Raw genomic sequence first — 12,933 nt, 5'->3', positions numbered from 1 at the left:
AAAATTCATTTTGTTATGAACTAGCCTGTTTTCAACTGGGCTGTTCAGAGATGGATTGCTTTCTGGAGTTTTTGACAGGTGTAATTGTTAAGGCGTCATCTGGTCTTGTTTGCACAAAATACATTTTAGCCAACTGTAGGACTTGCCCGCTAATCTTTCTCACATCATTCCATTCTTTGCTTGCCACTAGACAAATCCCCTGTTATTTGACCAGATGGTGGAAAATCCATTCTCATGATAAGTTGCTTCTAGTTTGCATTTAGATTACCTGCAAAAATGGAACAATTTACTACTCTGCCTCTAACCATCTCTTTCCTCCTTTTTTCCCTTAGTTTGACTTCTTGTAACTAATTATTTAAATTCTGCCCTGTGAGTTAAAATTAGTCATAGCTTACATGTTTCACATGTATGTAAATGCACTTAAGTCCTTCCTCAAGCTGTATGATGGGTCCATCTAGAGATGAAGTGACATGTAGGGATGGAAAAATGGGCTGTTGGATGCTCAAATTCATAATAGTTCCAAAATTGAAAGGCGCATTTGAACTTTTTTTTTTTAACGGAAAGTATTTAACCTTTAAAACAAAATCCAGTGAAGAAATGCATACGGCAGCTTTTTTTTTTTTTTAAGATAGCAGAGTGGAACGTGGATGTTGGGGCACAAAATAGTAAGCAAAGGACAACTTGGAGAGTTAGCTCTTACAGATGTTTGCACTGCTAGGTTTTTATTCTAGCAATTTTCTCAAACTGGATGCAAAATGCAAATTAAAATTTCCTTATAATCTTTCCTGCCATGAACAAAAAGGCAGTTATACTGTGTCCCGGAGCTTCTCCTGAGTAAGTTGGCTTTCTAACTGTTCAGAAAGAAGTTTATATGAGGTGGATGTTAGCTACTTCAAATTGATCATACTCAAATACTCTTCAGTTCTTTAATTTTAATGTAGATGCAAAATATAAGAAATCAATTTGAAAGCATAAAATGACATAAAATAGAAACATAGTTGAGTACCTAGAGTAAATAGGCAGTAGCAATCTGATCTAAAACCTAATTATTTAAAAAAAATTTTGTCTAGTCTGTTTATTTGCTGAAACTGTTAACATCATCTGTTGGAATATAAGTTTTAAGGATTCATTTTGGGGTAGTTAAAGTAGAAAATTAATTTTTCAGGTGGAATCTATTATAACATCTAATAAACCTCCCTGTAAATTAGCACTTCAATTCAAACTCATTTCTTATTTCTTCGTTTTTCTTATCATCTTTATAATAAAAAACCATATGTGCTCATGTAAAGATTTGAAATTCCAGTGAAAGTTAATGAGCATAGTAGAGTTTAAGTTATGGCATTGAGCAGAACAGTGTAATCAACCTAGATCTTAAAATCAACCTTATTAATGAAGGGCAAACATTTTACTGTAAATATAGCTGCTTGACTGCCATTGGCTTTGAAAAAAGTTAGGAAGCTAAAAGCCAGGTAGCACTGAACATTATCTCCAGAATATATCAGGAATGGATTTAATTGCAATACTTGTAAATAGAATATTAGATTGCATTTTAAAAGATTCATATGGTCATAGATTTGGAAATGGAAAGAACCTTAGAGGTCATTAAATCCAATCTCTTTATTTTACAAATGGGAAAATTGAGGCCCAGTGAAAGTAAGTGACTTGCTCAGGAGCTAGTGCTCAAGGTGACATCCCATCCAGGTCTTTCTAATTCCAATTCCTGCACTTTTTTCACTAGGTCATATTTTTGACACTTCTGTTTTTTAAAAATAATTATTATAAGGGCTATTAGGTATTGTAAAATATTAAATAAATTGTATACCTAACACCTGTATAAAAATCAACCTGCTTCTTTATTGCAGAATTTGGCTATCAGTTTATTACATTATTTGAGTTTATGCAGAACAGTATAAAACTATGACAATGTTTGAACTCCTAATTAAGAAGTTATTAAAATATAAATTGTATTAAGAAAAAAATTAGATGCAAGATCAGCTTTTCTGATATAGTGACATTTTACTTCAAAGCTTAATACTCTAATTCATAATGTATATTAATTAAATTATTTCACATCTCTTTTCAAAATAGAATATTTTGGAATATTCAAATAAATCTCTTACTACTCTCAAAAGTTAGGGTCTTTTTTGGGGAAAAATAAGATCACATAACTACTTTTTGTCTTTCCCTCCCCTCCCTCTCTCCTTCCCTCCCTCTTTCCTGCCCTCCTTCTTTCCTTCCCTCCTTCCTTCCTTCTTTCCTTCCTTCCTTCTTTCTTTCCTTCCTCCCTCCCTTCCTTCCTTTCTTTTTCTTTCTCCTGCATTTTTATGCCACAGAAAGTTTGCAAATAAACATCTGGGCTTTCTTTTCATGAGAATAAAAAAATATGCAATTTATTGTTTTCCTTAGAGCCAAATGCAATCAACGGTTTTCAAGTGTCTAGTAATATTTAATATTCTCTTTTATTCTCTTTAGATGATCTCTATTTTAATATTTTACTTCTATTTTATATCATATTTCATCTTGCAAGTTATCTCCAATCTTGTTTGGAAATAGACTCAATGTAAATATGACATAAATAAGTTACACTCAAAGAGATATTGACTTGCCTTCCATTTTATTGCTAGATTATAATCACTGGGGTAGAGTGATGTACTTTTGAATTCTTCACAAATTGCTAACTACTAAACATTAAAGACATTGGTTTTAAGATATAATTTGGATAGTAATCCCTTGAATGGTGTGAATTGCTAATTAAGTTTTGGGCTTATAAATTTCTTTTTAATTAACTTTATAAATTAAATTTGGACATATAAATTTCTTTACCTCTTTCATTGGTACCATTTTAAGACACAAAGAAATAGGTTTTTATGGAAAACTTTAAAAAGTACAAATTTCTAAAGGTGGAAGTCTCTGTTCTTGGGTGTATGTACACATTGCAATTGTGTGTAGAGCTCAAAACCGTAAAGAAGCAAAATATATTAAATTTCAACATACTTATTGTCCTGCATTCCAGTTGACTGTAGAGAATCTCTAGTCATGTCTATCTGTTTTTGATACCTCTACAGAATAACTGTCCAGCATCCTCTGCCCAACCAATCAGAATGTAGGAAAATCTACAGATATGACGGCATCTACTGTGAATCTACCTACCAGAAGTATGTTGAAATCTTTGTGAGTCTTTCCTCTGGCTCGTGCATCAGTACTTGTGGTTGCCAGCTATTCAAAAATATACATGTATTTTTCTCTGATTAAATGGGAAAAAAGACAAATCAAAGAAAAAAGTGCCTCTGAAACCAAGATAGAAAAATGTTAATTCTTTTGAAATTATGCTAAAAGTTTTTTTTTAAAATGACTTTATTAAAGCTCTTAGGTAAGCTTCTGTATATTGCAATAAACAAGTACTTATATGCAAGAAAATCTAGGCAAAATACAGTGCACAGGTGCTTCGCATCTTAGGGATTTGAAAGGTGTGTTATGTATAAATTAGCTGTCACTTTTTTTCAATCCTGTAATGGAATGATGAGTTGTAATTTGCATAATCCTTTAAGAAGTCAAATTATACTGTCATGTAGCAGACTTAACATGCTAGCTAAGATTTCATAGCTTTGCAGCTAATTAGTATGTACCTTATAGGACAGTTAAATTGAAGATGAGTCCTCTTGCTTTGCAGTCTTTTGCCTTTGTCCGTTATTTAACAGAAACTGCATTGTTAGTAGCACGCTGTTATGAGTATTGTAGGGAAAAAAAGTATCCTGGGTAGCAGGAATAAAAGGCATTTTAATATAATATAGTTTGACTTTTTTTGCCTTTGCTGTAGGAAAAGTTTTTTTTTTTCTTTTAGCATAATCCAGATTAGATTCTTGAGAGTAACAACCATCTCTGATTTATTTTTGTATCCCTTCCCACAGTAGTTAAGACAATGTATTGAACTTAGTAAATGTTTGATAAATCTTTATGGAATTGATTAGATTTTAAGATGAGATTAGAATTTATATTTTCCAGAATCATTAAGAAATACTTAAAGCCAAGTGTGAACAGTTATGATATTGACAGCTTAAAATAGCAATGTAAACAAAATCATCATTTATAGCTATCACTTGCTAATTCTTATGTTTTTATATATCACTATTTAAATCTTCATATTCATAATAACTTGCCTAGTGTCATAATTTGTCTTTGAAAGGACTGATTTTTCTTGAAGAATGTTTATTGATAGTTGATGTGAAAAGTTGATTTGACCAAATAGTATGATCTGTTAAATTCTCATGACCTTTCTATTCTATCACTTCAGTTACCTTGTGGTTCACAGATTGTTTTTTTGTTTTTTATTGTTGTTGTTGTCTCCTTTTAAGTTACTGAGACACTACTTTGAGGGCTTCTCCTGTCTGAAATCAGCACAGAATGCAGTTTGAATTATTTTGGACATGAGGAAAAAATTAAGGTTGTTTTGCTTAAGCTTGAGAATTTCATTGTAACTTTAATAACTCATGTACCATTAGTTTTATTTCTTGATATTCCCATCTCTAATGAACATTATTTTCTCCATTTCTAACTGGAGTTTCTAACATTTCTAACATTGTAAACTTCTCCCATGTTATGCCTGATGTATGTACATGTATTTATATATACACAATGCCTATATATATGAGAATATATTGTGCATTGCACAATGGAATTCACACAAATGGATACATACATGTACCTCCATATATATGTAAGCGTGTATATGCATGTCATACAAGTGTGTATATATACACAGTGTGCACACATATGTTTACACATAAATGCACACATTTTCTTTGTACATATATTATATGTTTATATAAAAATATAAAATTTTCATTATAAATCAATTGCTTTTCATTCATTCTTTAGCTATTAGCTATTTTTGATACATATGCTTGGAATAGATAACCATGTCTGAGTATAGGTCTTTTGTAGGGCTAATCAATAAAATGATCTATGTATCTCTCTCCCATTGAGTTGAAGTGATCTTCTGTAGGACATTTTAGTCATTGTGAACTGTGTTCATTTGCAAACTAGCTTGCCAGATCTGACATTTCTTCAGGCTTGGAGACTGAAGTTTGGTCATTAGGTGTTAGTGGCTCAGGCAGGATTGCCAGGACCTTGCTCCACTGTTATGGCTTCACTTTTAACCCTGGGGATCGTCTCTAGGGATTATTCTTCAGGAATGGATATTATTTGTAGTCAAAGTCGACATAGTAGGTAGCACAGCTGTGACTGCCAGTGATGAGAGTCTTTGGGGGGATATTCGTAACAAGGAAATATTGGCAAATAAATGATGAAGAAGGGGAGAAAATCCCCAAGATGTTAAATCAGAGCACTGTCACTGGGATGATGAATAGTGTTGAATATTTTTGTGATTCTGCTTATCTGAATTGTATTGAAACTACAGTGTTCATTTAATGTTTTCTATAAAAAGCTTGTGGTTAATTGAACCCATGAAAGAAAATTGGTATTGGATCAAAGTATGTGAGTGTGTGTGTATGTGTGTGTGTGTAAAGTTGAGCCATTTATCTGGTTTAGACATCTTATTAGAAATTTGGTATTGATATCTTATCTAGAAATGGTTATTATTATAATTATTATAATTATTGTTATTATTAGTATAGTGAGGCCTTTTATATTATTCTTTTTAACATAAAAGTATTTTTATAAAATACTCAAAGTATTTTTATAAAGTAGATAGTTATCTTTATAGCAACCTTGGGAATAGGATGTTACACATAAGAGTGAAAGAATAATAAACTCCTAGATCCCAATCTCCAAAACCATAAATCAGGCCAACAAAATCCCCACAGCCATAGACTAGCCTACCACCAAAGTTCTCAGTGAAAGTTCTTATTCAGCTTCTCCTAGGCATTATAATAAAAATAGAGACCAATTACATCCATGATTCTTACTTCATCTCAAACACTACTTACCTTTCTTCTTACAAAAGTTAGGTTCTATTGCAGTCATATTATCTGTTCTGTGGAGAATTTAGTGTTCCTAAAATTATAAATTTTAAAAATTATGCTAATGTCATTTCAGTGGCAGTGAAATTTTACAACTAATAAAATTACTGTTTCAAAAATCATTATTTTATTGTTTGAAAATATCTGAGAACATGCTCACATTAGATACCATTCAGACTATTTTCTTAAAATAATCTCCATTTGTGATCATGGACTTTCCCACATAGGAAAGAATTGTTTGTGATGCTTGCAAAACACTATAAATTTATTTTGAAATAAACTCACATTCAGCTATTGAGTTAAGGTACTATTTATGTACTACCAGCTCCATCTACTCATCTCTATTTTTCCTTAATGTTTATGTCAGAATTTTAGTGGTAGCATTTCATACAGAAATTTTTGGTTGGACAAGAGAATAAAGGAACAAAGGATCATTAACTTTTCATTACATACTAACAAAATAGATTTTAAAAATAGTTTCTTCTTTTTGATGTATTGCAGTCATTGTATACTTTAATTTGTATTCTATATATGTAAATTATAATATGTAAATATATTATTGTAAGTGTGTATAAATCATATATAAATAAATTAAAGTATACATATATGCCTAAATTAGTGAACAGTTATTGAGTGTCAGTTTTGGGGGCAGGAGACTATAAAAATTAGAAGATATTGCCACTGTTTTTAAAAATCATAAATGTAGACATATGGAAAATAAGCTCTCAGTCTCTTAGTATCTATTAAGTGTCCTATGCAGGGAACATATTAAGCATTTGAGATGCAAAAAAAAGGCAAAAGAGTCCCTACTCTCAATAAACTCACAGTCAAATGCATAAACCTATGTAATATTTAGTCTAAATTAATAAATGTGGTATGCTTGCATGAGAACAGTGAGATTAAGCTCTTAATTTCTTGAAGAAGAAGTTGTCTTTTTCAACTAAGTGAGAGAGAGGCAGTTTGACATAACAGTAAGAGGGCTGGGCTAGGATTCTTGCCCTAGCTTTGCCACTAAATGTCTGGATAATGTTGAGCAAGTCAAATAATTTCTCTTCACCCTCGGTCACTTTATCTAATAGATTCAATGATCTCTAATATATCTTTCAAAAATCTCTCCAAAAATCCCTTCAAAAATCTATGAATTATAATTCAAGATGGATTAAACTTGATCAATAGAATTATTATTAATTAATAAAAATTATAAATACTTCAAAATAATTAATAAAAATTAGAGAATAATGAAAGATCCATTAAACTTAATGGAATAGAGAAAAAAGTTTGCACAAAGCATTTGGAAAGGAAAATACATGATAGATGAAAATACTTGTCTTTAAATATTGAGCAGTGAAAGTTTTAATAATGAAATAAATTCCGACTAAATTCACAATTCTGTTTGGAAAGACATTATGACAAAAGTGACCTTAGAGATCATTGTCCCAATTCACCTAATTTTTCAGGTGAAGGAACTGAGGCCAGTGTAGGTGAAATGAAGTATATGTGTAAATGTGGGCATTACATATGTATATATACCCACCTATAGTAAGACTAACCTTAGACAAAATAAGGTTTTTCTTTGCATCCTCTCCTTAAATCCTCTTTTGTCATTTCTTAAATCTTTTAAACCCTTCACCTTCTCCTCAGATTAAAGTCCTGTAGGTGATATAGTAGAGCATTGAATCTCAGGTCAGAAAGACCCAAGTTCAAATCCAGTTTCTGATACTATCTTTATGATCCTGGAGAACTCATTTAACATCTATTTACTTCTTCTTGCTCATCTATAAAATGGAAATAATAATAACACCTACTTCCCATGGTACTTGCAAAGATAAAATGAGATAATATTTGTATTTTTTAATCCTTAATGGCTGTAAGGTTCTATCATTAGCAGTAAGAGCAACCTGTGTCCCATTGAACCACTATAACTAGTTCTTGTGGGTTATAAATCCAAATACATGTAAGTTGTTAGCTGATAATAGTTTATGATATTATCCTTCTGAACTATGTATGAATTGTGAGAAGGGATGACAGAATAAAGTGCATCCTAACCAAAAACATGATTTTATAATGGTAAAAACTAAAACATTCAGGATAAAGTGGAGAAAATAGTTTTGAACAAAAATCAGTTTTCTAATACCACTAAAGTCATGCTAGAAGGGCAGCATTTTTAAAAGTCCAATTAGTAGTAGCTAGTCTTGACGTAGAGAAATGGTTTGGTTATGGGAATATCTAGGAAGAATTACATCAAAAATTATAAGTGAAATATCAACAAGATTTTTTGGGGTGATGAAACAAAGAAAATTCTGAGTTGAAAGAAGAAGGGGTAAGAAGATAATGATTGAAACCAGACAATAAGCTAAGAAAACACTCAGTAGTGTTGAATACAAAAGAGAGGTCGAGGAGGATGCATTTGCACCATTGAATTCTTTCAAGGGTTGTTTTAGCCTGATCTGATTGATTGATGGTTATGCTATAGGCTTCTTATCCAAATTGGAGTAATTTATGCCTGTTGTGTTTAGATCAGTAAATAGCCAAGTATTGATGGGGAGAGGAAGAAATACATAATGAACTTGAGAAAGAACTCTAAATGAATCTGTATGTTAAATAGATACCAAACTTTGTAGCAAGAAATGCTTCAAGCATTTCAATATCTAATTTAATTCTTGTTTTCAAGTAATATCTTTGAGGCTTTCTGGGTGGTTCTTATTAGTTTATCTCTGTAAATTCTAGTGTCACAGAAGATATTTTGACAGGAAATTACCTGGGGGAGAAGGGGCTGTTGTACCTATTGTGCAATAGGTAGCTCCAAAGTTAATTCTTTAGATTTGTGATTAGTCACTTTAAGTGACCTATGTCATAAGACATGATGTCATTCCTTATCATCTTTATTTAAAAACTTTACTTTTTTATTTACTTCTACTAAAATTCACATATTTTATATTATAAAATCAGTTTTTAATTTTAAAATTGTTTTATTTGAAACTTTTTTATCAATTGATAAATTGCATTTATTTGGTTAATATGTAACTGAAGATTGATATCACTCAATAACTGTGGTTCTAGGCTAGAAGAGTCTCCATTTCTCTATTTCTTCCCACAGCAATTGGAATTTTACAGAAATAAATGTCAGAGTGCAAAAAGAAGCAGACATAGGCAGCATAGTTTGGTTAAAAAAAACAGATTTATTGGTTTTGCATATTTTCATTTTAAAATAAAATGAGCTATTCAGAAATTTTAAAGAATAAATTGTTAGTAAAACATTTGTAGTATAGCAGTGTATGATAACTTTGGAAAATTGAACAGCATGAAAACTGTGAAGGTCAAGGTAAGAACAACAAAGTCACAGTGAATCTTTTGTGTCAAATAGCAAAGATTCTGTTAAATGACAGAATTTCAAAATTGATAACAGATGTTTTCAGAAAGATTATTTTTAAATGTTTTTGTTATTGTAAACTTGTTATTGTAAGGATGAGATATAGCATAATAAGATATAATATGTAAGCTACAAATTAAATTAATGTTGTTCCATTTGCAGAATAGCTTCTTAATATCTGAATTGAATTTCTAATATACTTTTTTTTTAGCAAAGTTCTGGATTTTAATAAATTATGAGTGAGTCTCTCAACCTTTGAATACCAAGAACATTTTTCTTTTGGAGATTCCAATTTTCATTCTAGAATCAGAATTAGTAGCATTACTCAAAAGAAACAATAAACAAATTTTAATTCTTATATGACTTGGGTGAATCCCTTTATTGCTCTTTCTCTGAATTGACATCTGTAAAATGGGAAGAATAAATTCTTCCTTAAAAATTACCTAATGATAATGAAGATAGTTGATGAAGCCAATTCAATTATAGAAAAGGAGGGAAATCTAGCCATTAGAGACAGTTATTATGTTTACTTTTATTACTACTATCAATTTCAATTTAATGGAAAATGAGAGAGAAAAAATAATTTTAATTCTATTACTATAGAATCTCACTTAAGACATGTATTTGAAGATGTAAAAATTGATTTGTATTCAGGGGCTCTTCTATGAGAAATTGTATTTTTATACCTTGAAAAAGGAAACTTGAGATGAGGATTTGCTTCAAATTTAGGACAAGGTTAAATATAACTTGATTTATGACAAGCGCTTGGAAATAGTGTGAAAGTGTTATTTGTATGCAAAGTCTTCTAGCCTGGATTGTTGATAAAAAGGCTGCACATGTAATGCTCATCCAACACAAAAATGTATCAGACCTTCCCCTTTATGATGAGAAAATAGATTATTTTCCCATAGTACACCTACCAAATAAAATAACTTGGTTAACTCTAAAGAGAAGACTGTTATTTCACTCTTTCTTTGTCCATTTCTTACACTATGTAAAATTAATTAGGTAAACTTATTTTTTGTTTGTTTGGTTTTTTGTCATTATAATTGTAGGAAAATTAGTTTGCACAGTGTTTTCAGTTTATGATATCGCATCTGTAGGTTCCTTAATTTAGTGAGTCAGTATTAGAACATAGTAAGTTCTCTAAATATTGTTTTGAATTGAATGAAATAATGTCTTAGAAGAGATATAGCTTTTCAACCATCTTCTGAGGGTAGGCACTTGGAAATGTTGGTTAAATGACCCATATTCTAATATTAAAGTTAACTTCTGTTAATTTAATGTGATAGATCTTTATAATGAAAAACAAAAACCATAAATTTATAACTATAAAGGAATTTAGAGCTCAACTATTTTAACTATATGTTTATTGGCAAGGAAACTAAAAGGTTAGCTCACTTGCTCAAAGCCATACAAAATTAGTGACAGAGCCAATATTTGAACCATCTTCTAAGAGTCCATTCTCTCTTTAAAAAAAATGAAGACAATGAGAGTTTGCTCAGGGTCACACAACTAAGTGTCTGAGGTTGAATCTAAACTCAGATAGATACCTGATTCTGGGGCTGGTGCTCTTATTTATCGCATCATCTAGCTGTCTCTACTCTTTGAAAATTTGCCCTTAACTTGACAAACATACTCAAGTATGAACAGTTCCATCTACAAAGAAAAAAAGAAAAAGAGGACATAATGAAACCATGAAACTCCATTCCATATAATTTTTTAAATTTTGAATTTAATATGGGGATACTCAATATTGAGGGCTTGGATTGTCGTTGAAAGAAATGACTGAATCCTTTTAGATTGTGTGGTCAGTAAGTAAAAGGAGTCCCATCCTGGGCTCTTCTCTCCCTGGAAAAATGGAGAAGTTTATGATTCACAGGATCCATTTGATAATTTTTTGAAACCAAAATTAACTTAAAAATTATAGGGGTAGCCATCCTATCATCCCCTCTTGTTTAATATTTATGATGAATTACTATTGTGTTATAAAAATGATGAGCAGGATGCTCTCAGAAAAATCTGTAAAGACTTAGATGAATTGATGCAAAGTGAAATAAGCAGAATCAGAATATTGTATGCAATAATAGCAATAGTGTGTGATGATCATCTGTGAATGATTAAGCTGTTCTCAACAATATAATAGTTAAGTGTAGCCACTTAACTAACAACATTTGACTGAACAAGTCACTTAGTATTCTTCGTCTCAGTACTCTGATCTGCAACATCAAGAAATTCTAAATATTTATGTTCACTTCTTGACTTAAGGATATGTACTAAGATGGAGACTTTGTCTCTGCATCTTCTACCAATTTTCAGTAAATACAGAATACTCGAATTCTTTTTCACTCAAACCTTCCCCATCAATGTTGCTCAAAGTAAATCAGAGCCAACTGTATGCTTTGGCCTCAAGTCTTGAAAATACCTACAGAATTTCTGATGATTCTTAGATTTACTCTCTCCCCCCATTAAACCCATTTACAGAACTGAACTGGGAGTGGAAAAAGTCAAGTTAGCTTAGCACAGGCAAGCACAAAACCCTCTTTTTTTTTTTTTTGCTGAAGGCACCATCTAGTCTCTGAACTAAGAGTACATTTTACATTAATTATAGTAGGATTTTTGCTTGCTTCCAGGGGAAGCTATAAGCTTTTATAGTCACAGCATCATTGCATGATTACTTGCAAGGCAAAGACCTAGGGAAAATAGGAAGAACCCTTTCTTATCTGACCCATATCACTGGTTATATGTGTGTGTATATGGGAGGAGGGAATAGATTTTTCATGTGGCCTAAGCTTTTTCTTAATATCAGTGATAACTGTACTACTGACATCATCAAGTAAAGGCAGCAATTCAGAGATACATCCATGGGGGTAGATGGAAGGGGAAGAAACACATCCCTGAGCTGTTGTAAAATTCATGATCAGTAAATTCATCTGATAGCAAGATTGTTTACCCATGCCTTGCTGAAGGCTTCTTGCTCACGGCCAGTGACAATTTATGTCAGGCTACTAGTAATAAAGAATATTGATTTTATGTATGTGTGTGTGCGTGTGTGTGTGTGTGTGTGTGTATGTGTATGTGTGTGTATCATGGTGGTTGCAAAGTACCACAAGAAAGGAAGGCTAAGATAAAATATATAAACTGTTGAATTTTAAGTGGAAAGTTGAGAAATTAATCAAAAGTTAGCCTATCAGTACTATACTATGGCAATTATATAATCTTTTTTCTTATTAACCAACAAAGAAATTAGAGCATAGGATAGGAGATATCTCTGTTTGCTCATAACTATAATCCTATTATGTTCTAACTTCTAACATCCTTTTGGTATGTCTTTCACAAGTGTTCCTTTAGTCTTTGTTTAAACTTTTTTTTTTTCTGTAGCCCTTAAATATTTATATACACATATACATATACTTACATATCTTATCTCTAGTCTTGTGTTCCTTTTCCTTAGCATATCCTATAAACAACTACTGGAATAATCATATCCTGAACAAATCTAACTAGGAAATTTCTCTACTTTAGTATATCTGTATATATACAGATATATGGACTCATAATATGGATTCACAAACCTGACTTTTA

At 31.3% G+C, this 12,933-nt stretch overlaps 1 protein-coding gene across 5 annotated transcripts in view; it reads left to right on the top strand.

Annotated features, from left to right (window-relative positions):
* Nucleotides 1-12,933, top strand: part of NPAS3 (neuronal PAS domain protein 3) — a 1,088,682-nt gene that overhangs the window by 131,383 nt on the left and 944,366 nt on the right. For 3 of the 5 annotated variants that reach the window (XM_031949273.1, XM_031949272.1, XM_031949274.1), the window contains exon 2: nucleotides 3,066-3,155. The exons of the other annotated variants lie outside the window; for them this stretch is intronic. In XM_031949273.1, the coding sequence (XP_031805133.1) occupies nucleotides 3,066-3,155 (90 nt within the window). The remainder of the gene's footprint in view (nucleotides 1-3,065; nucleotides 3,156-12,933) is intronic. 5 annotated transcript variants of the gene reach the window in all.

Source organism: Sarcophilus harrisii, chromosome 2, assembly GCF_902635505.1.
Source record: "Sarcophilus harrisii chromosome 2, mSarHar1.11, whole genome shotgun sequence".
NCBI classification, from domain to species: Eukaryota; Metazoa; Chordata; class Mammalia; order Dasyuromorphia; family Dasyuridae; genus Sarcophilus; species Sarcophilus harrisii.
This window is presented reverse-complemented; position numbering and strand designations above follow the sequence as displayed.